Source organism: Cololabis saira, chromosome 14, assembly GCF_033807715.1.
Source record: "Cololabis saira isolate AMF1-May2022 chromosome 14, fColSai1.1, whole genome shotgun sequence".
Taxonomy (NCBI): Eukaryota; Metazoa; Chordata; class Actinopteri; order Beloniformes; family Belonidae; genus Cololabis; species Cololabis saira.
The window spans coordinates 31,301,499-31,320,859 of record NC_084600.1 but is presented as its reverse complement, the minus strand read 5'-3'; the positions used below and the strand labels follow the sequence as shown (position 1 = coordinate 31,320,859).

Here is a 19,361-nt window from a genome sequence, read left to right as displayed (position 1 = left end):
CAACTAGACCATCATGAAATAAAAAACACAACAAAATAGATCCCGGACTGTTGAGCAGCTCCAATCCTACATCAGACAAGGACAGGACAACTCCATCAACCCTTCTCTTTTGGTCCAAACTTAAATGAACCATTGTCAGATTTAAAACTTCATCATTTTCAACATTAAATCAGAATCAGAATCAGAATCATCTTTATTGGCCAGGTTCGAACATTGTCCAACAAGGAATTTGACTCCGGTAGTTTCGCTCTCTATGGTATAAGGTGAACAATAAACAGATGAACAATAGACAAATAGACAATAGACAAATGTGGAATTTCTATGTACAAAAATTATAAACATTTTAAGGTGCAGCAGTTTGAGGTAGTGAGAATAAGTATGACCTATTTACAATTTCTACAGACAAGAATTATGCAAAAATACAAGATAAAAAATTAAAAATTGTACAAAAGAAATAAAAAAGTGAGAGGTGCAGCAGAGTGAGGCAGCATGAATATTAAAGAGGGGTGCTGGATGATTTATTTATATTTTGATGATTTATTTTTATATTGCACGTGTTTGGTTACTCTGAGACTGTTATTTGTGAGAGTTCATCAGAGCAACCGCTTGCGGGAAGAAACTGTCTCTGTGTCTGGAGGTTTTAGCCTACAGTACAAATACAAAATACAAATACAAAATGTTTGTATTACTGCAAATAAAATGTGGGCTTATAAGATTTGGAGATCATTGCATTATATTTTTATTTACATGTTACACTTGGTAAAAGGTTATGGCCCAACATAACGCCTTGAGGAACTCCTTCAGTTTAGTAAATCAGCCTGCTACTGGGTCGGGCAGCTTATTGATGAGAACAGACAAAACCGGAGGAGTCCCTCTCTCTTAATGAGGTGATTTCTTCAAACACTGTGACAAAGGTGTCTTTCGTTGGACCCCGAGGAAAAAGAGGCCAAGAGAAGGCGTTTTCTCTCTCCTGTGAACTCTGCAGGTGGACAAGAGTGGATCAGTGTGCTCCTGTTCTGTGTTTGTGCTGCAGGTGGACCCCTGTCACCAGTCCTCTCTTTTAAAGTCATGGAGGGCGGCGTGGCCTCTCTGACCTGCCAGTACTCAGTGAAGCGGTTCGGCCTGAGTCGGGTTTGCTGGGGCCGCGGGGGCTGTGGGACCTTCTGGTGCAGCAACATCCTGGTGCAGACGGATGAGAACGGTGTCATCTCTAAGGTCAGCTCACATCACGTGACGTTCGCTCACTCATTTCAGCCTTAAAGAAAACTGCTGAAGGCTGTTTCCCTCTTTACAAGCTTTCACTGGGTTAAACATGTCAACATCAATAAAAGCTAAAATCACCTGAGCACACACCTACTTCTCTTCTTGTTTGGTTTTATGGAGCACAGGAAAAGAAAGCTCTTCAATGCGTTCATCCTCCTGCTGCTGTGAAATTGACCAATAGTATAAGAACAAAGAAATAAAACCATACCTCAGATTAACTCTGGTTTGGATTTAGGACGGGGATAAAATAAACTCCCTGGATACCTGGAATCAGTAGTACGAGTACTGCAGAGACATTGGTTTATTTCTTTTTTTGATCATGAGTTCAGGGTCTTCAGATGTCTGAGTTCGGGGCCCTGAGGAACTGATATTCAACAGCCATTGGTTTAGCGGTGTTTGAGAGGCGGGTTTACCGATCCAATCTGCAGCCGTCTTGGTCGTTTTGAATAATGGCTCTTGGACCCTTCAGTCTGAGTCATGGCATGAACTTGAACTTAAAGAGCATATTGCAGGTTGGAGACCCCTGTGAATCAATGTGTAGGAAAATAATGTAGGAACTGAATTTTCATTGAAATACGCATAAATATATACTACAGTGACCTCCGGGGTTGTTTTTGTGAGAGTATTTTACTTCCGCATCTGAAAAAGCTGAACCGGAAGTGACGTAGCGGGAGGGAGTGCGGTGAATTTCAACAATAGGCAAAATAATGGATCTTAATGTTAGTTGTGACACTGAAGAGGTTGTGAATGTGTATTCACACCAATATGACGGGCCACAGCCTTATAATTACGTTACCCGTTAGTCCCCCCACGTTCTTTTGATTGACAGCTGAAACTCGCTTTTTAAAAGGCTGATTTATGGGTCCGCGTTACACCAACGCAGACCCTACGGCGTAGGGTACGCAGCGACGCACCAAACCCAATATAGCTTGGAGAACAGATGGTGGATCATCCGTAGTTCTGTAGTAAAGAAAGGTTGCACGTTAGACGTCAGAATCAGAGCAGATTTGTTGTTGTTTTGGAGCATAATGTGACGTTCGAAAACGCAAAACTCCGGTTGTCTCTGTCTACACGCATCTACATAAACTGAGTTTTCAAAAACTTCACTTTGCCCAGAGTTTTTTTAAACATTCGTTTATTTGCATTTTCATGTGGATGACAGGTCCAAACGTAGGAAAATATCTTTGGTTTAGCAGATACCCGGCTACGTGTGTACGGGGTCTGCGCAGTAAGGGCCTGATTTACTAAAGGTTTACGTGCGTAAAAACGTGTGCAAACTTGACAGCACCCGCAAACCAAAGTGCAAGCTGATCTACTAACAGCGTGCAAAGAGGACTGCGCCTCTCAAATGAGCAAAATAGCACACGCTGTTCATTTAGTACTTTTACCCTGATGAATGATCAATATGGGGCGTACCCGCCAGAAATCGCTAAATACTGGGAGGGGAAAATGCAAATAGCTCCATTTACCACACGCAATGAGATTTACCAAGCCTGAAAGTTTTTGCGGGGATTGTGATTGCGTCTGTATTTAATACGTTCGAAAGGAAGGTGCTAATCTGCCCAGCATTACGCACCGATGCTTGTTGGTGCCTGATTTGAGGACTGGGGTGGGGATTCTCCACATGCAAAAGGAGAAATATTTTATTTGAATGTTAAATCGAGTATTATTCAGCAAAAGGTTGCCACAGGAGGCACATTCATTTTTTTATTTGTGATAATAAATAAATCACGTGTTTTCATGGAGAAAAAAGTGTTTCTTATTGTTCTGCAGTTGTCATACCCCGGTGTTGTGCCGTATTCAGCACCCCTGCCGTGAAAAGCACCCCCTCGTCTGACAAAAATTATATTCTCATTCCGTGTCACGTTCTGTTTAGCGTCCAGTTTTGTGTTAATGATTCATGTTTAAATGCGCTCATGGATTCCACAATAGTCATACTTTTCCACAATCACAGTCACAGATAACAAAAATCGGGTAAATGGTTATTGATGTAATTAATTAATAGCCTGCTTACTGTGTTGTCTTCCATAATATTTGTAAATATATATAATATAAACTCCTAAGTATGTGTTTGTGTGAGTGTGTATATATAAATATATTGAAGTGTCAGTGTGTTGTTTTTTTTCTTGGTCTACTTATCATTGAATATACAAGGGGGTGCTTTTCACGGCAGGGGTGCTGAATACGGCACGACACCGGACCGGGGTATGACAACTGACAACATGACAACAATTTGCCTCTTCCACTAATATCTCTAACTCCAACTCGTCAAATTTCATTTTGCGCTCGCAAAAGACACGCAACACCTCATTTAAATACTGAGGTTTGCACCTGTTATCAATTGATCTTAGTTGATCACCCGCAAAACACACAACAACAGCACGTGCAAACTTTTTCACTGCACACGCAATTTAGTACTCTTTATTTAGGATCTTAGTAAATCGGGCCCTCAGATGGGGCAGAGCTGTGGAGACGTCTCCCTGGTGCTGTGTCATATGACGCGGCGTTCAGAAAAAAAAGCGCTTGTAGGAGCTTTGCTAAAATCAGCCACTTTTTCCTCTGAATACGTGCCCTTATGTCTTGTAAAACATATTAAATCCTACATTAACTTCTCACATAGTCATTTTCACATAAGGTCAGGTATAATTTTTGAAAAAACCCTAACCTGCAATATGCTCTTTAAACTCCTGGCGACTGATCGCTGGGGCTGCAGGTGGAAGACCGATACCGTCTGACCGGGGACATCTTGGATGGACAGATGGACCTGGACATCCTGAACGTGAGGCGGACAGACAGCGGGCCGTACTGCTGCCGGGTGAACATTGACGGCATCTTCAACGACAAGAAGATGATCATGAACCTCAGAGTTGTCAAAGGTGAGCGGAACCTCGACACCGGCGGCAGCTTTACGGGGAAATCAGGACTTTATGGCTGTTTTTTCCCGTTTATATCTGATAAACTGCTGAACTACAGAGTCCAGACTCAATTATAGAGTCCAGCAAATGAACAGGAGCCGTTAATCACTCCGGCTACAGTCATACGACTCTCTAACGGGATTACAATACTTCTTAGTTCAGCTTCCGCTGTATTTTCTGTCAACCACGCTGCTTTGTGTGGAACATGCAGTCAGAGGTGTGTTTCTCGTCCTCCCAGCTCCAGCCAGCAGCCCTCCTCGCCAAACTACCACCATAACGATGACGACTGAGTGTGCAACCGAGATGTCAACCCCCGCAGAGGAGACAACGACAGGTCGGTGGGTCTGTTCCTGGTTGTTCATGTACATGGAGGTCAGTGGATAGGGTTGCCACCTTTCAGAAATAGAAATAAGGGACGCCCCGATTTCAGCAGCACAGGAGCCAAAAAAAAGCCCCAAAACTTCTAAACTGCATAAAAATGTGTTTATTTTATATGAAAAAACAAAATGCTTTGATTTAAAGTTTAAAGTGCTTTAATAGCATTGAACTTGCATGACTGTATAGACATCCAACCATATAGCAACTGAAATAGCCTCCTATGCTATGTATGTCCACATCAGCCAAGATGTATAATATACATACAGGTGAAGAATATGGTGTAAAAGTTAATTTATTTCAATAATTCAACTAGAATATGGTGTAATGGTTAATTTATTTCAATAATTCAACTAGAATATGGTGTAAAGGTTAATTTATTTCAATAATTCAACTAGAATATGGTGTAAAAGTTAATTTATTTCAATAATTCAACTAGAATATGGTGTAAAGGTTAATTTATTTCAATAATTCAACTAGAATATGGTGTAAAAGTTAATTTATTTCAATAATTCAACTAGAATATGGTGTAAAAGTTAATTTATTTCAATAATTCAACTAGAATATGGTGTAAAGGTTAATTTATTTCAATAATTCAACTAGAATATGGTGTAAAAGTTAATTTATTTCAATAATTCAACTAGAATATGGTGTAAAGGTTAATTTATTTCAATAATTCAACTAGAATATGGTGTAAAAGTTAATTTATTTCAATAATTCAACTTAAAAGGTGAAACTAATATATTACCTAGTTTTATTACATGCAAAGCAAGATATGTTAAACCTTTTATTTGTTATAATTTTGATGATGGGATTGTTTATTGATTTCATAAAATATTCTCTAATTTATTTTTTATTTGTTATCATCAAAATGATAACAAATAAAGGCTTGAAATATCTCACTTTGAATGTAGTGGGGAAATAATATATTTGTTTCACCTTTAGTTGAATTTACTACTAATGAAGTTTTGCAATATATTCAAATTTTCCGACCTTCACCTGTATATTATGACATCAATAAATAAGAGCATAATATATGTCCGGAATAATAATGGAACAATACGGAACGCAACTTTTAATTCCCAATTCCCAACCCCTACCTGGAGGTAAAGCCCGAGTCCTCCCCGCTGTCTGACACACACACACATATATAATAATAATAATAATAATAATAATAACATATAAAGATCTGGGCACAGACGCAGCAGGTCCTGTTGTCCCGCCACAAAGATTTTGCTGGACTTAATGTTTCCTGTGTTTTATTTTGTTCATTATTTATAAATTTAGTGTTGATGTGTGTGTGTGACAGACGTGTGTATGGGGCGTTAATGAAAATACGGGACAAATCGCGTCCCGTATTAGTTCAATACGGGACGCAACATTTTCTTCTCAAATAAAAGACAATTCCGTATTTTACGGGACGGGTGGCAACCCTATCGGTGGAGATGGATCTTGTTTACACAGCCAGCCCCTGGTGGTTATTCAGGGAACTGCATGCTTTTTGAACACCTGGATTTGTGTTAATTTTGAAAAGCAGATGCAGTCTCTCGGTTCAGATCTCTTCTTGTCCTTGTAGTGAACTGGAAAACCCTGCTGTCATCCCAGCTGGACCTGCTGAGGAGGAACTCCACCCTGCTGCGCCCTGACACCGTCGCCGTGAGTAACCATCCCCCCGTTCACCTTCTCAGCAGCAGACAGGTGTGACTGCAGCAGGTAACTGAGTCTTCTCTCTGTGTCAGGTGGAGGACTCTCTACCTTCGGTCTCTCTTCAGATCAACGCTCCCATCCTCTCTCTCTCCATCAGCGTGTTGCTGGTCATCGCTGCCGTATTCCTCCTCCTGGCCTTCAAACGTAGGTCATCTGGTTTTGCTATCCTGGGATAACCTCCCTCTTTGCTCTGCTTTGCTGCATGCCAGTGTTTTCTTTGTAAACTGACAGAGGTGGGGGAAAAAAATCGGACTGTATTTTAAGCCACTTAATTAGAACATTTAAAGGGGACCTATTATGGCATCTAATACCTATTTAAACAGGCTTTGAATGTCTTAAAAACAAGCTTTTGATTGTTTTTGCTAAATAAATTAGAAATTCAGCCTCTGAGCCATGTCTTTATCTTCCCATTCTCTAACCTCATTATCTATGAGGGATTCTGAGTGGGCGGGGCTATGATAATGAGGCACTGAGCTGATTGGCTGCCTGAATGACGCGATACACCGCTACGAAAAAATGGCGGAAGCTCCGGCCGGTTAGCTGAGTAGAGTTGAGTTAGTTGTGGGCGTGGTTTCACGCATCGCGCCCGTCGTTACGTAACGACGGGAGCAGAATCTGAACAGCTCATAGAAGCCACATCACACTGGACGGCTCATCTGGGCGGCTGTACAGACACTGCAATATTTGGTTACTTTCCTCCTTCTCTGAGTTGGCAGGCTGAGGGGAGACCACTTTATATATGTTAAAGCAAGAAAAAACTTGTTTTTCATAATAGGTCCCCTTTAAGTTAAGTGCGCAGAACTGAAATCAGGTTGAGAGCACCCACTGGGTTGTGATCTGAAAGGGGTTTCTCACATATTTCTGAGGTTTTTGATTCCAAAACCTCAGAAAAATTTCTATCCTACAATTTTGCTAATTAATAAAGTCAGAATATCTTTTTTTTTATAATTCCCATCACGTCTTAATTCCTTCACTGGTTTCCTTTTAAGTCCAGAGTAGAGTTTAAAGGTGCTTTCACACCTGTCCCGTTTGGAGCAGTTGTTCTGAAACAGGAAGCGTTTCCCCACTAAAGATCGGTTGGTTTGGTATATGTGAACACAGCAATCGCGCTCGGATGCGGGACAAAACAATCAAGCGGAGATCGCCTAGGAGAGGTTGGTCTCAGTTCGCTACCATTCCAGACCTGCAGGGGTTCATTTGCAGTGAGAACATAATCGACAAAGCAACCGACACAACTCACTCATAACTGTGGTTTGATGCTCCATAGTTGTTGTTTTTCCCGAGGTACGGAAGAGGAAACTCCTTCCGCGTTCATTTCTGACCAATGAGAGAACAGTTGGTTCGCGCATGGCATTTGTTAACAGCTTTGAACCGCTACAGACAGTTGCCTTGTGAATACAAACGCCACAAACGAACAAATGAAACAACCGTATCGATTTAGCCTCTGAATCGGAACCAAACAGGTCTGAAACCACCCTAAGTTTTACACTGGTGCCATTTAGGTCGGCCTAAAGGAACTCTGGGTATGAGTGCGGATTATTTGGGTCCGCGTGAACACGGGAACCTTGCTTTGGTGGGCACCTTAGCGACTTTACCGAAACCACTTTGACAAGGTGGTCTCAGTATGCCCATCAGGGAGCTCTGGCGTGGGCCATGTGTGGCTTCCCGACCTCAGTTTGACCCAACTACAGGTAGACCAAATATGTTTGAGCTACACGGCTTCTGTTGACAGCTGGGCAGTGCATTGTGGGTCATGAAGGAGCACATACGTTTCTCCAGAGTGGTACAAATTAGTATCAGCCAAGTCTGGGTCCAGCGGGTTGCTGTTTTGCTATGGTTCTTCTCCTCAGGCCCGTTGTTATTGACCAAAGACTGACTGTTGTCAGGTGTTTTGTGGTGCGGCATTGGGGTGGAGTGAAAAATACTTGTGAAAATGAACCAAACCAACTGAAAGATGATCCAGTGTCATCTGGAGCGCTTGGAGGCCGAAGCAGCAGCCTCAGATTCTTCTTCTTCAGTATGAGGTTCCCTCTGACCTTAAAGACCTGAGGTCCACATCATACAGAGCATCTGTCTGTTAGACTGGCGTCTTACTGCCGGTTCCTGGATTTTCTGACAGCAGAAGACACGTTCTCGTTCCTTGGAATGACCTGGACCAACTGAATGACAATGAACTGGACTGAACTGGAATATCATTGAACTGAATTGAGTTGCCTTTGACTGGATGGTACCGGACTGACCTTCTGTTTAAAGTGCTTAAAGATGATTTTTGCTCGGAATTGGTTTAATAAATAAAGCTGAACTCTGTTTACTGTTTATAAAATACAATTCTGACTTTTTTATGTTTGTATCTTATGTTTTGTTTGTGAATTTATAAAGTGGGACATTAATATACTCTTTTCTTTTCAATTTCATGAAGTTGAAATTATTGAATCCTGCTTGCAAATTTGCGAGTCTGTAAAGTCAGAATTTGAAGGCTTTTTACTTGGAGTTCTGCCCTCCTCCCCATTTGATTTTCTGAATAGCTCAAATACACTGTCATGGTAGCACAGCCAGCTACGTGTTATCTTTGTCAAATTCTGTTCTTACGTTCATTATTTTTCTTGGGAATTTCTGGGTCTTTTTGCAAATGTGCAAGTTTTGATGTGTGATTTTTTTGTGAAATTTGAATGCAGTTTTTGTTTTTCTCTAATAGCCGTAATACCCCACCACGCTCGCTTACCTAGCCTCAGACAGGATTTCTCTTGTTTGCTTGGTTGCAATCTTGGAAAACCAGGACATTTTTGATCTTGTTATGATATTGTACCCGTTCCCTGCACCACTTCACTTTGTGCCCTCAGTTAACCCTAAATACCCAATCATGCTAACTCACATGGCCTCAGTTAAATTAATTGTTGTTTACAGATGAGGAAGTGATAACGAGTCGCTATTAGCTTAGCCGGCTGTCAATCAATCATATTATAAATAAATGTATTGCTTTATATATTTTTATCTCCTTTACTTTATATTTTATCTCCTAGCGTGGTACAAAAACATTCACTCCCCTCAGAGTTGAGCCCAAAACGCTTTCTTAAACCAGACTGGAAATATCTTTATTTCTGCTCTAAAATGGGACATTTTACCATGGAGGGCGGTGGAGATTGACTTGCTTTTGGATCCAGCCTCTAGAGTCCAGTTGAGGAACTGCAACAAAGCCTAGTTCCTCATGGGCATCAACGTGAAAATAAGATGGTTGGTGCTTGGACTGGACATTAAACCGCGTAAACATGCCCTCTGTTCACGTCAGCGCCCGTTTCATTTTCACTTTTCTTGTGCTGCAGGTGGAGTTTACAGAAGAGGCTTGAAGAGCAGCTGGTGAGTTCTGGGAATTGGTTCACCTGATTTCATGATTTTTTTATGGCTTTACACAGAAAATGGTTTTAAGATGCTTTGACCAACCTCTAATGCCAATCAGTGCTACTTTAGATTTATTCTGATCAAATCTGTCCGAAAGTCCTCAATTTAAGAGTCACTACTGCAAAAAAAGTTGCCATGTTGTTGTTCATCGGAGGTTGAATTTGACTCAGATTATTGAAGCATGTTTCATCTCTGTCTTCCTCAGTTTCTCCTCCGAGGAACCTCGTCACATCATCTATGAGATCCGCATGAGGAGACCGGTGCAGGAGAATATCTACACTCTGGACTAGCAGCAAGATGACCACAGCTACTCACTCATTCATGTCCTGCTGACTCTTTTGTTCGTTTACATTTTTTTAAATTTGTCAAACTATAATAAAAAAAAATATCAAATGTCTCACTAATGGCTCTGCTATTGACATATGTCATTTCGGGAGGTATGTGTCTGTTCTGGTCTGTCGTAGGTGAAAGTTGCGCCTCCTTTACGTGTAACTACAGGCCTTTACAGTAGGCGCTTGCACAACTTTCCCGTTAAAGTGGGACACCAGTTTTACACCAGACACCAGAAGCCAAGAGGGACTCGACGTTGTGTGCGTGAAACAAGACAGAAAGCACAAACCACTTTTATCGCGCTCATATTATTAAAAATGATCCTAAAAATCTCCCATACAGCAAAAAGGTACAGTGAAAATATTCATGTCACATAATGCAAATTTAATCAATGTCCTATTACCAATTACCGTAGTCAAATCCCTTGTTGGACAACGTTCGAACCTGGCCAATAAAGCTGATTCTGATTCTGATTCTGATTCTGATATTAATGTCATACCGAATGATCGTGATGACGTCATCCTCTAGTTGGCGTGCAAAGCTGCGGTTTGTTCAACTGTTTTAAAATTGGATATAATAACATTATAATAATAATAATAACATAGTGCTGGTTTCATTGTCTTTTTGAAAACTAATACTTTTACTTGTATCTTCCAAATTCAGATTTTTTCAATTATTTAGAGCAAGAAATGATACGTGCAGTCAACAGTGTTCACCTCCAGGTGTCTATTGCAAGTAGTTTTACTTGTTTGATTCGTATTGTGTTGATTCACGGAGGTAATTTCTCTCATTCTCTCAGGCTACCTATTTCCGAGTTAACCTTTTCCTGTTGTGATGACCTTTTTTATGTAAATTTGATTGAAGTAGCTATCAAAGTTTTCAATTTTAAGTTAAATCAATGTCTGTTCACAACAGCCTACTTAGTAACTAACTTTATATTTATTAAATATAAAGAAAAATGCAAATAATTTACACTTGGCTGTTGGCTTGAAAAGGAGTATAGGCGATAATTGAGAATGGACATTAAACAGTTTAATCACTGGGAATGATAACTTCTATGCAAATTATTCAGGAAGAATATTTTAGAAATACCATTTAAGGTTACAATAAAAAAAGGCACAGAAAACGTAGCATTAATATGACAAATCAAAGTTGCATAAAATCAATTGGTAGTAAAATGTTTTTGTTTTGTTTTTATATACAAACTTGTTTGAATGACATACAATAGTAAAATGTACGGTTCATATTATAGATATTTTTGCTACACTTGCATGCATTCTTAATTTTGTTATTCTAATAGACAACAATTAGCCAGTAACTAATCAATAAACAAACAAAACTGCATATCTACTTGCGCTATTCTGCACAGACAGAATAGTTTTGGAGGATCGGGGGTAAAGAAAGGCTTTGGAGCAGCATCCCACTGGACGTCTCTGCAGGTTCTGCCGTAAACCCCTGAAGCAAGGTTCATATTATAGATATTTATAGATATTTTTCACCAGCCCAGGAACCTATTCAGATTCAGATTCAGAAAACTTTATTCATCCCCGAGGGGCAATTGCAGGACAACTGAGCAGCAAGATGTTGAAAATCTCAAATAGAACAAGAATAAAAATAAAGTAGAATAAAAATGAACAGGGCATGTCTCCTTATGTACAAAAAATAAAATATGCAAATGTCAGAAAAAATATACAAATGTCAGAAAAATCTACAGCAGTGTGACTGTAGTGGTATAATACTATTACTAATAAACTATGGAGCTAGAACAGTCTCATAATTCACAAATGCACACGCCCAAAAGTCTTGAGGTCTGAGTCTGAGATCAATCAGTCTGGAGTCTGCACTTTACCTCAGTGTCAGGTAAACGCTGCAGTTTTTTTGTTTCATATTTTGTCTTTTTCCCACCGTGCAGCTGGTATGGCGGTTTCCGTAGTGTAGTGGTTATCACGTTCGCCTAACACGCGAAAGGTCCCCGGTTCGAAACCGGGCGGAAACACATTTTTTTTTTTGACTCTAATATTCTCCGGATGTTTGTGAAGTAATGAGTAATGATGAATGGGAAACTTTGTCAAAGAAAGAGAAGAACCCCTGAGACTAGAAAAACATCCAACAGCCTTATGCCTTGAAATATAAAGAAAACATTTCCGCCCAGTTACGAACCCGAGATCTTTATGTAAGATACAAAATGCTTAACAGACACTGAGCAGGAAGAGTGAGTATTAGATCGCTAAGTTTTAAACAGAAAAGTAAAGCATAATGTAGTAATTGGGTCTATTTAGACGGGATCGGAAATTTACATTAACAATAAGGTAATTTCATTAAAGGACTAATCATAGGAATAATATAAGCAGGGGCGAAAATCCCGTTTCATAGTTGGGGGGGACAATAAACAGTAACATTTTAGAGAATAAATCCAGGGGGGGAAAAGGAATAAAAGTTTTAGCCTTCCTTTAATACAGCATTTTGACATTTTCAACTCTATCTCGCAAACAGGCAGAAGACCTTTCTTAGAGTAATACAAAACAATGGTATTAGGTGGAAGGTGGCAATAATACAGCACATCTGACATAATACACTGCAAAAACCCCAAATCTTAACAAGAATATTTGTCTTATTTCTAGTTAAAATGTCTCATTTTTAGTTAAAAAAAATCTCATTACACTTAAAACAAGACTCATCACTGGAAAAAAACAACAATTTTCACCTGTTTCAAGTAGATTTTCACTTAAAATAAGTAGAAAAATCTGCCAGTGGAACAAGATTGTTTTGCTTATAAGATAAATCTTGTCCCATTGGCAGATTTTTCTACTTATTTCAAGTGAAAATTTACTTGAAACAGGTGAAAATTGTCAAATAAGTTATTTTTCTGGTGATGACTCTTGTTTTAAGTGTAATGAGATTTTACTGTTTATTATTATTTTCGATTTCGGTTTCGGCCACAAATTTTCATTTTGGTGCATCACTACTAAATACTACTGCATTGTTCCAAAATTATTAATTCTGTCTCAAATTATTCTAGGGGGGGACAGCTTTACTAATGGGGGGGACTGGTCCCCCCTGTCCCCCCCGGGATTTTCGCCCCTGAATATAAGTAATGATGGGAATAGTTTGGCTTATTTGTGTGTATATGGGAGCGTTGAAAAAGCGCCTAGGCTGTCCTTGTACTAGTAAGGATCATTTCAATTCACCATTGCAATGGGAAAAAAATTATCCAGTAAAGAATAAGTGTTTCCGCCCGGTTTCGAACCGGGGACCTTTCGCGTGTGAGGCGAACGTGATAACCACTACACTACGGAAACCTGTGGAGGGCGATAGTGAGAGATCTGGATTCGTCCTTCTACAGGATAGCCGACTCCTTCCGGCAGTTTTCAGTATGGACGGTAGAGGACGCTGTGGGACCATGCATAAATACAGAATTTTAACGTATCGGTTTTACTCTTCAACAAAAATAAATAAATAAAAAAAGTTAAAATGCCTAAACTTTTTCTAGGCATTTTAACTTTTTCTAAGCCATGATTTAATAAAGGCCTTTTATATTTTTCTAACTTCTTGAGTGCGGTTTTTCTAAATTGTTTTTAAATAAATAAAAATGTCTTGGTCTCCATAGCTGGATTTCACATCCCTGAGAACTGCATAGAAACCATAACATTTATGAATAATTAGAGGCATTCTTTTCTACCCTTTTCTCTCTTTTTTGTGACAACTGTCTTTATGACAACATTATAACTACAATAGAAATAAACTGGACTTATATAGCGGTGGGGTGAGGTAATGAACTAACAGGACGGCTGCTCTTGTGAATGATCCCAAGTCATTCACACTGCAACAGCATCATTTCACCATGGAAATGAAGTTTTATAGTCCACTTCAGAGAGCTGGCTGATGTCACAGGGTTTGTGTCCAGTCTACAGTGGACGCATTAAAATATACACTATGTAGGTTGCAGTACGAGTTTTTAATAGAATAGAATATAATAGAATAGAATAGAATAGAATATAATAGAATAGAATAGTAGACTTTATTGATCTCCCAGAGGAGAAATTCAGTCGTGCAGCAGCCAAAACACACACACGCTTTATACAAAAAATTTAAAATAGAAATTACCATAAATAGTTAAATAATAAAAAAGAGCAATATAAAAATTTAATTGCCTAATGTAATTCCTTTTTTTGAATACGTTAAAAAAATGTATTTTTTTTAACTGCAAAGTTTGAAGTTCAAGAGTTCTCAATCTCATAGAGTCTTAAAAGCACGAGTAGAGAAGTTTGTTTGAGCTGCAGAGTAAAAGCTGTCGACTCTCCGGTCCAACCTGCTGTCCCTGTCCGCCTGGTAGTTACATCACACACACACACACACACACACACACACACACACACACACACACACACACACACACACACACACACACACACACACACACACACAGTGTCTGGGCGTCCAGCCAGAAGGAAAGTCCATATATGGTCTTCAGGATGTCCGCTGCAGCGGCAGGAAGCGCCATATTTGGTCTGAGGTTGTGTTGATTTCCTGCAGGGAGCAGACAGGACTGGTGGTGGGAAAACCTGATCCCATTGGCTGTTTGACACACACACACACACACACACACACACACACACACACACACACACACACACACACACACACACACACACACACACACACACACACACACACACACACACACACACACGTCAGGATTTACTGCAGACATAAAAGCCACTATACAGATGGAGGCTATGCTCTCTACAACTGCCTCTGTAATCCACTGAATAAACCTTTGACCTCTGATGTTTCATTTTCACAGAAGATAAAAACCTGAGACTCGTCTGGAAAACTAAAAACTTTCACCTCCCGGACTCCAAATTCACAATAGCAGCATGAAATAAAAACCAGCAGAGAGCTTAAACCTCCTACTTTTATTGCAAATTACCAACTTTGGTCTCGTGCATCAATTATATCTAATGTTGCGACAACGCTGAAAACATTTAATCAGCCCTTATACATAAAACGCCCAAGTTGTTATTAGATTTGAACATGTTAAGTGATTTTTTTTAAGCTTTCTAAGTTATGGGCTGTGTGAGTGTATAAAAAGAACTGGACAACCGCTCTGCGACGTCATCTGCAGGGCTCTGAAGAGTACTACAGGACAAATGGAGGACAGCAGAATTCTTAGTCCTTAAGCTGCCTAAAGTTTCTGACAGCCAACTGTCTGCCAAGTGCTAAACTTTTTCTTGCTTCAGGGAGGGGGACCCAAATGAACCCCGTGGAAAAGATAAGCACCTTAAATGTGAGTTTTTGCACACTTTTGAATTTCTTTTACCCCCTTTTTGACACATTCTGATGAAAAGCCGTCTAATTCAGGCCGACTGCAACTGCTCAGGTTCTGACAGCCAAAAAAACCCCAAAACACTCTTGACATCTTTGAACATGTTTTATTTTGAAAGGCCTTAAAGAGGAAACACGTTCAGTAGAAAATCAAACACTGACCTGCGTGTCAACATACAAACATCCAGAACCTACTCAGTAGGTAAAACACCAGTGCACGCTCCTGTGTGCACGTTCATGAATGTACAACATCGACACAAGTTTCGTGCACAAGTCCAGGGTCGTTTCTAGCCGCTCGAGGGCCCTGTACAAGAGATTCAACTCATTCAGATGATCCCATGATGCAGTCATCGGTTACACTTCAGGTGTAACACTTCAAATTCAAGCTAGCTAACACTAAGATTGACAGCTGAGGTGCTGAGCTAGCATGGCGGCCTTTTGGGGCCATTTGAGAAAAATAAAAATAAAAAAATGCACAGCATTGAGGGGGATATAATGAGAAAACCCCAGATGTTCTGAAATTATGTACTCCAAAATTTAGGAAAGAGAACTTTTGAATGAAAACTCAGGCTAGTAGTGTAGCCTGGGTGCCCCCTAGTGGCCACGTGGATTCTTCCACCTGCACAGCAGGAATCGGGCCTGAACAATTCAGTTTTTCTGTACAAGTTCGGGACTCAGTCATTGGCTCATCAAAATAAAAGTCTGACACGTCCCTCTGTGTTCAAGTTTGTGTGAAGTCGGTGAGGGTTCTCTGTCTGTCAGCAGATGTTGGAGCTGTGAGGGGAGGGCAGCTCTGACTGGGGACTCCCCATAGGGGAGGAGCATGAGGAGTAGAGGTGAGGTGACGGGGAGGAGGCGTACAACTGAGACAACGAGGAGGAGGGAGAAGGGGTGAAGCAGGGGGAGGAAGAGATGTGAGCAGGGGAGGCGGCAGGAGCAGGGCCGGCTGCCACCGGGCCAGCAGGGGCGATGCGGCGCTCTCGCTGCCTCTGGTGGATCTTGGTGTGCCGCTTGCGCTCATCGCTGCGGGCAAACTTGCGGCCGCACTCGGCACAGGCGAAGGGCTTCTCGCCAGTGTGTGTGCGGATGTGCGTGGTGAGATGGTCACTGCGGCTGAAGCTGCGCATGCAGATGCGACACTGGAATGGCTTCTGTCCCGTGTGCACTCTTACGTGCCGCGTCAGCTCGTCAGAGCGGGAAAATCGACGGTCGCAGCCGTCTGCAGGGCAGGCGAAGGGACGCTCGTGCGGTGGCGTCTTCGACACCTGACCGGTGGGGGACTTCCTGGGCTTAGAGGACCTGGGTATCTGGTGGGGGGGGCCCTGGGGCCGCACCTGCGAGGAGAAGGCTTTGATGGTGGACAACGGTGTAAGTGGGGGCGGTTTCTGGTCTGCGCTTGGCCCGAGCTCTGCATCTGAAGGTAGCAGGTAGTCGGAGAGCATCGGCCCTGCCATGGCAGACGGCGGCATGCCCAGCCTAGAGGCCGTGGAGGGGTAGGCCGGGGGGGGGCCCTGGGGCTGGAAGGCCTGTGGCACTGGCAGCGTGTCGGCGGGGGGTGGGAGCGGCTCAGAGCTGGGGGCTAACGTGTACGCCGGCTGCGTTGATAAGATGGAGGCAATGTCAGCAGACGGGGCTGATGATGTCATCAATGACGAGGAAGGGATGTGGCTGCAGGAGGCAGGGGGCGGGGCCGTCACACTGACCAATCCCGTCAGCAGGCTGAGAAGAGGCTCCGCCCACAGGCTGCTGCCACTGCTGGAGGTGGAGGTGGACGGCTCGAAGGTGAAGCGCCCACTGTAGGACAGAGGTTGGAGTCGAGGGGTGAGGGGGGGGAAGTTCTGCAGGTCTGGGAGGTCCGACAGAGAATCTGAGAGACGAAGAAGAAGAGGAGAAGTCAGATACATGCTCTCATCTCATTGGCTGAAAGTTACGATTAAACATTGTTGTTGTGTTATTTAGGCTCCATTCTAATATTTATTTGTTTTTTTATACATTAATAAACAAAGTTTGTGTTTTTATAAGTTCATATGTTTCGCCAAGTGCTCCATGTCTCACAATGTCCAAGAAGATTTATTCCAGCTATGGGAATAGTTTAATTTGCAGTTGAGTTTTTTAAAGAAACACAGAACTGTGGGGCGTGTCCAGCTGTTTTAATGCTCTGTGCAAGATTCTGATGGGTGGCTCCTTATTTACAAATTGTCAAGGGGTTCATTCAAACACTTTCAGTTGCCCTGACATAAAGCGCTAATCTGTTAATCTTGAGTTGAAAATATAAACCTAGCTAGCTAGCATAAACTCACGTGAGGCTAGCCAAGCTACGCAATGGCACTTCTTCTGACTTTACAAAGATGTATATTTATTTTCCAGGGAAAAATTCAGAGATTATGTCGTAAAAATTTGCATTAAAGGAGCATGAGGCTCCTTTTACGAAATGAGACTCTCTAGCGCCACCCTTCACCACGACGGCCGTCGGGGGAACTGCAGCTAACAGCGAAGCCGGCACGGGAGAACGGGGAGAACGTGCATGCAGCGTCATGTGACGTCACATCCGCAGCCCAGAGCGGGAATTTTGGGCCCGAATTGCAGCACATTTTGCAGCACACAGCCTGTTCAAGGCAAAGGAGAGATACGCTAGAGGGCTTATTCTTTTGGGTTTGGAACGCTTCATCTGACATTATTACTAGAAAACTTAAAACGTATACGAATTTTTTTCATAAATCCTGCCTCAATCTCCTTTAATTAATTAATTAATTAATTAATTAATTAAATGTATTAAAAAAATTGAATGTATATAAACAGACATATTTATGAGAGGAACATTTCTGAAATTCTGACTTAATCAATTCTGAGATTTCCATGGCTATATCTATCCAACATGATCCTGAGTTTAGGAGAGATGATCGGCTACAGACCCTGAATGGCTGAAATTATTCCAACAATTAAAAACAATTTCCAATAAGTTATAAAAGTTTAAACACTAAATCTATCGATCTATCTATCTATCTATCTATCTATCTATCTATCTATCTATCTATCTATCTATCTATCTATCTATCTATCTATCTATCTATCTATCTATCTATCTATCTATCTATCTATCTATCTATCTATCTATCTATCTATCTATCATGTGCAGCAGCTTTTAAAACAGAGCCTGTGAGTGGTGTTTTTATTGCATTTATTTCATTGTTAAAACGGTGATGGTTTTGATATATTTACATTATAATTACAGAATCAGAATCAGAATACTTTATTGTCAGTATACCTGGGTACTGTGAGATTTGAAGCAGCATCACCTCTCCAGTGCAAGACAAATAGCAGTAGTGCAAACAATAAGAAATATAAAGCAATAAGAAATATAAGTAATATAAAAATATAAAAAAGGTTAAGGTGCATTAATCGTTTTTTTTTTTTTTAAGATGACAGTATATATGTAGGAATATTGCACAGAGTCCGGGAGAAGTATTGCACAGTTAAAAAAGACAGTAATTCACAAGTTGTTCAGGGTGATTATGGCTTTGGCTTTACATGCATTAACTGATTCAAAACATGGGAAATCTTCTTCAAACCAATGCTCATCATTTCCTCACTAACGTGTAACCCTGCAGGACTGAGAGTATGAATGAAGCCTCCTCACCTGGGAACTCCGCGGACTCTGCTGCCAGCAGCCCGGCCGCCTCCAGCAGCATGTGCAGCTCCTCCAGCTTGCTGTAGCCGTCCAGCGGGGACGGCGGCTCCTGGATCTGCAGGGCTGACCGCAGCAGCTCCGCCTTGGTGGCTGACATCTCCCTGGAGGATGAGGAGGAGGGTGAGGAGGAGAGGGAGCTCCGACGCTCCCGGGGCTGGTCCTGCGAGGACGCCGGCGCTGCGCTCCGGCCGGGCGGACGCTGCTGCTGCTGCTGCTGCGGGCGGCGCTCGGAGGAAGCCAATGTTGAAATAGTACTGTATTAAAGCACTTTTCTCGAGTGCTTGTGGATGATAAGGGACATAAACTACATCAGATGTTTGATTCTGGTCACCTCGCCGGTGCGGGAACTTGAACTTGGGCTC

At 41.5% G+C, this 19,361-nt stretch overlaps 2 protein-coding genes and 2 non-coding genes across 6 annotated transcripts in view; 2 read left to right on the top strand and 2 right to left on the bottom strand.

Moving 5' to 3' along the window:
• The window catches only part of timd4 (T cell immunoglobulin and mucin domain containing 4), a 30,945-nt gene extending 20,514 nt beyond the window's left edge, over positions 1 to 10,431 (top strand). For 2 of the 3 annotated variants that reach the window (XM_061740388.1, XM_061740389.1), the window contains exons 8-14: positions 1,034 to 1,215; positions 3,977 to 4,139; positions 4,417 to 4,512; positions 6,130 to 6,209; positions 6,293 to 6,404; positions 9,581 to 9,614; positions 9,862 to 10,431. In XM_061740388.1, coding sequence (XP_061596372.1) covers positions 1,034 to 1,215; positions 3,977 to 4,139; positions 4,417 to 4,512; positions 6,130 to 6,209; positions 6,293 to 6,404; positions 9,581 to 9,614; positions 9,862 to 9,946 — 752 coding nt within the window. In that variant the 3' untranslated portion in view covers positions 9,947 to 10,431. The remainder of the gene's footprint in view (positions 1 to 1,033; positions 1,216 to 3,976; positions 4,140 to 4,416; positions 4,513 to 6,129; positions 6,210 to 6,292; positions 6,405 to 9,580; positions 9,615 to 9,861) is intronic. The other variant, XM_061740391.1, reaches the window with a different exon arrangement.
• A 1,478-nt stretch (positions 10,432 to 11,909) lies between these two features.
• Positions 11,910 to 11,982, top strand: trnav-aac (transfer RNA valine (anticodon AAC)). The gene has a single exon. It is a non-coding gene; the product is annotated as a tRNA-Val (tRNA).
• Positions 11,983 to 13,212: 1,230 nt separating this feature from the next.
• Positions 13,213 to 13,285, bottom strand: trnav-cac (transfer RNA valine (anticodon CAC)). Its single transcript has one exon. It is a non-coding gene; the product is annotated as a tRNA-Val (tRNA).
• Positions 13,286 to 15,402: 2,117 nt separating this feature from the next.
• On the bottom strand, positions 15,403 to 19,361 carry LOC133459956 (early growth response protein 1-like). Its single transcript, XM_061740387.1, has 2 exons — positions 18,949 to 19,361; positions 15,403 to 17,178 (listed from the first exon to the last, which is right to left on the bottom strand). Exons 1-2 carry the CDS (start codon positions 19,094 to 19,096, stop codon positions 16,070 to 16,072), a joined length of 1,257 nt encoding a protein of 418 aa, XP_061596371.1. The 5' UTR covers positions 19,097 to 19,361; the 3' UTR covers positions 15,403 to 16,069.

Coding starts and splice junctions, on each gene's coding strand:
- LOC133459956 (XM_061740387.1), bottom strand. CDS start 19,096: ATGTCAGCCACCAAGGCGGAGCTGCTGCGGTCAGCCCTGCAGATCCAG. Junction 17,179..18,948: donor AGAGTCCGCGGAGTTCCCAG/GTGAGGAGGCTT, acceptor TTCGTCTCTCAG/ATTCTCTGTCGGACCTCCCA.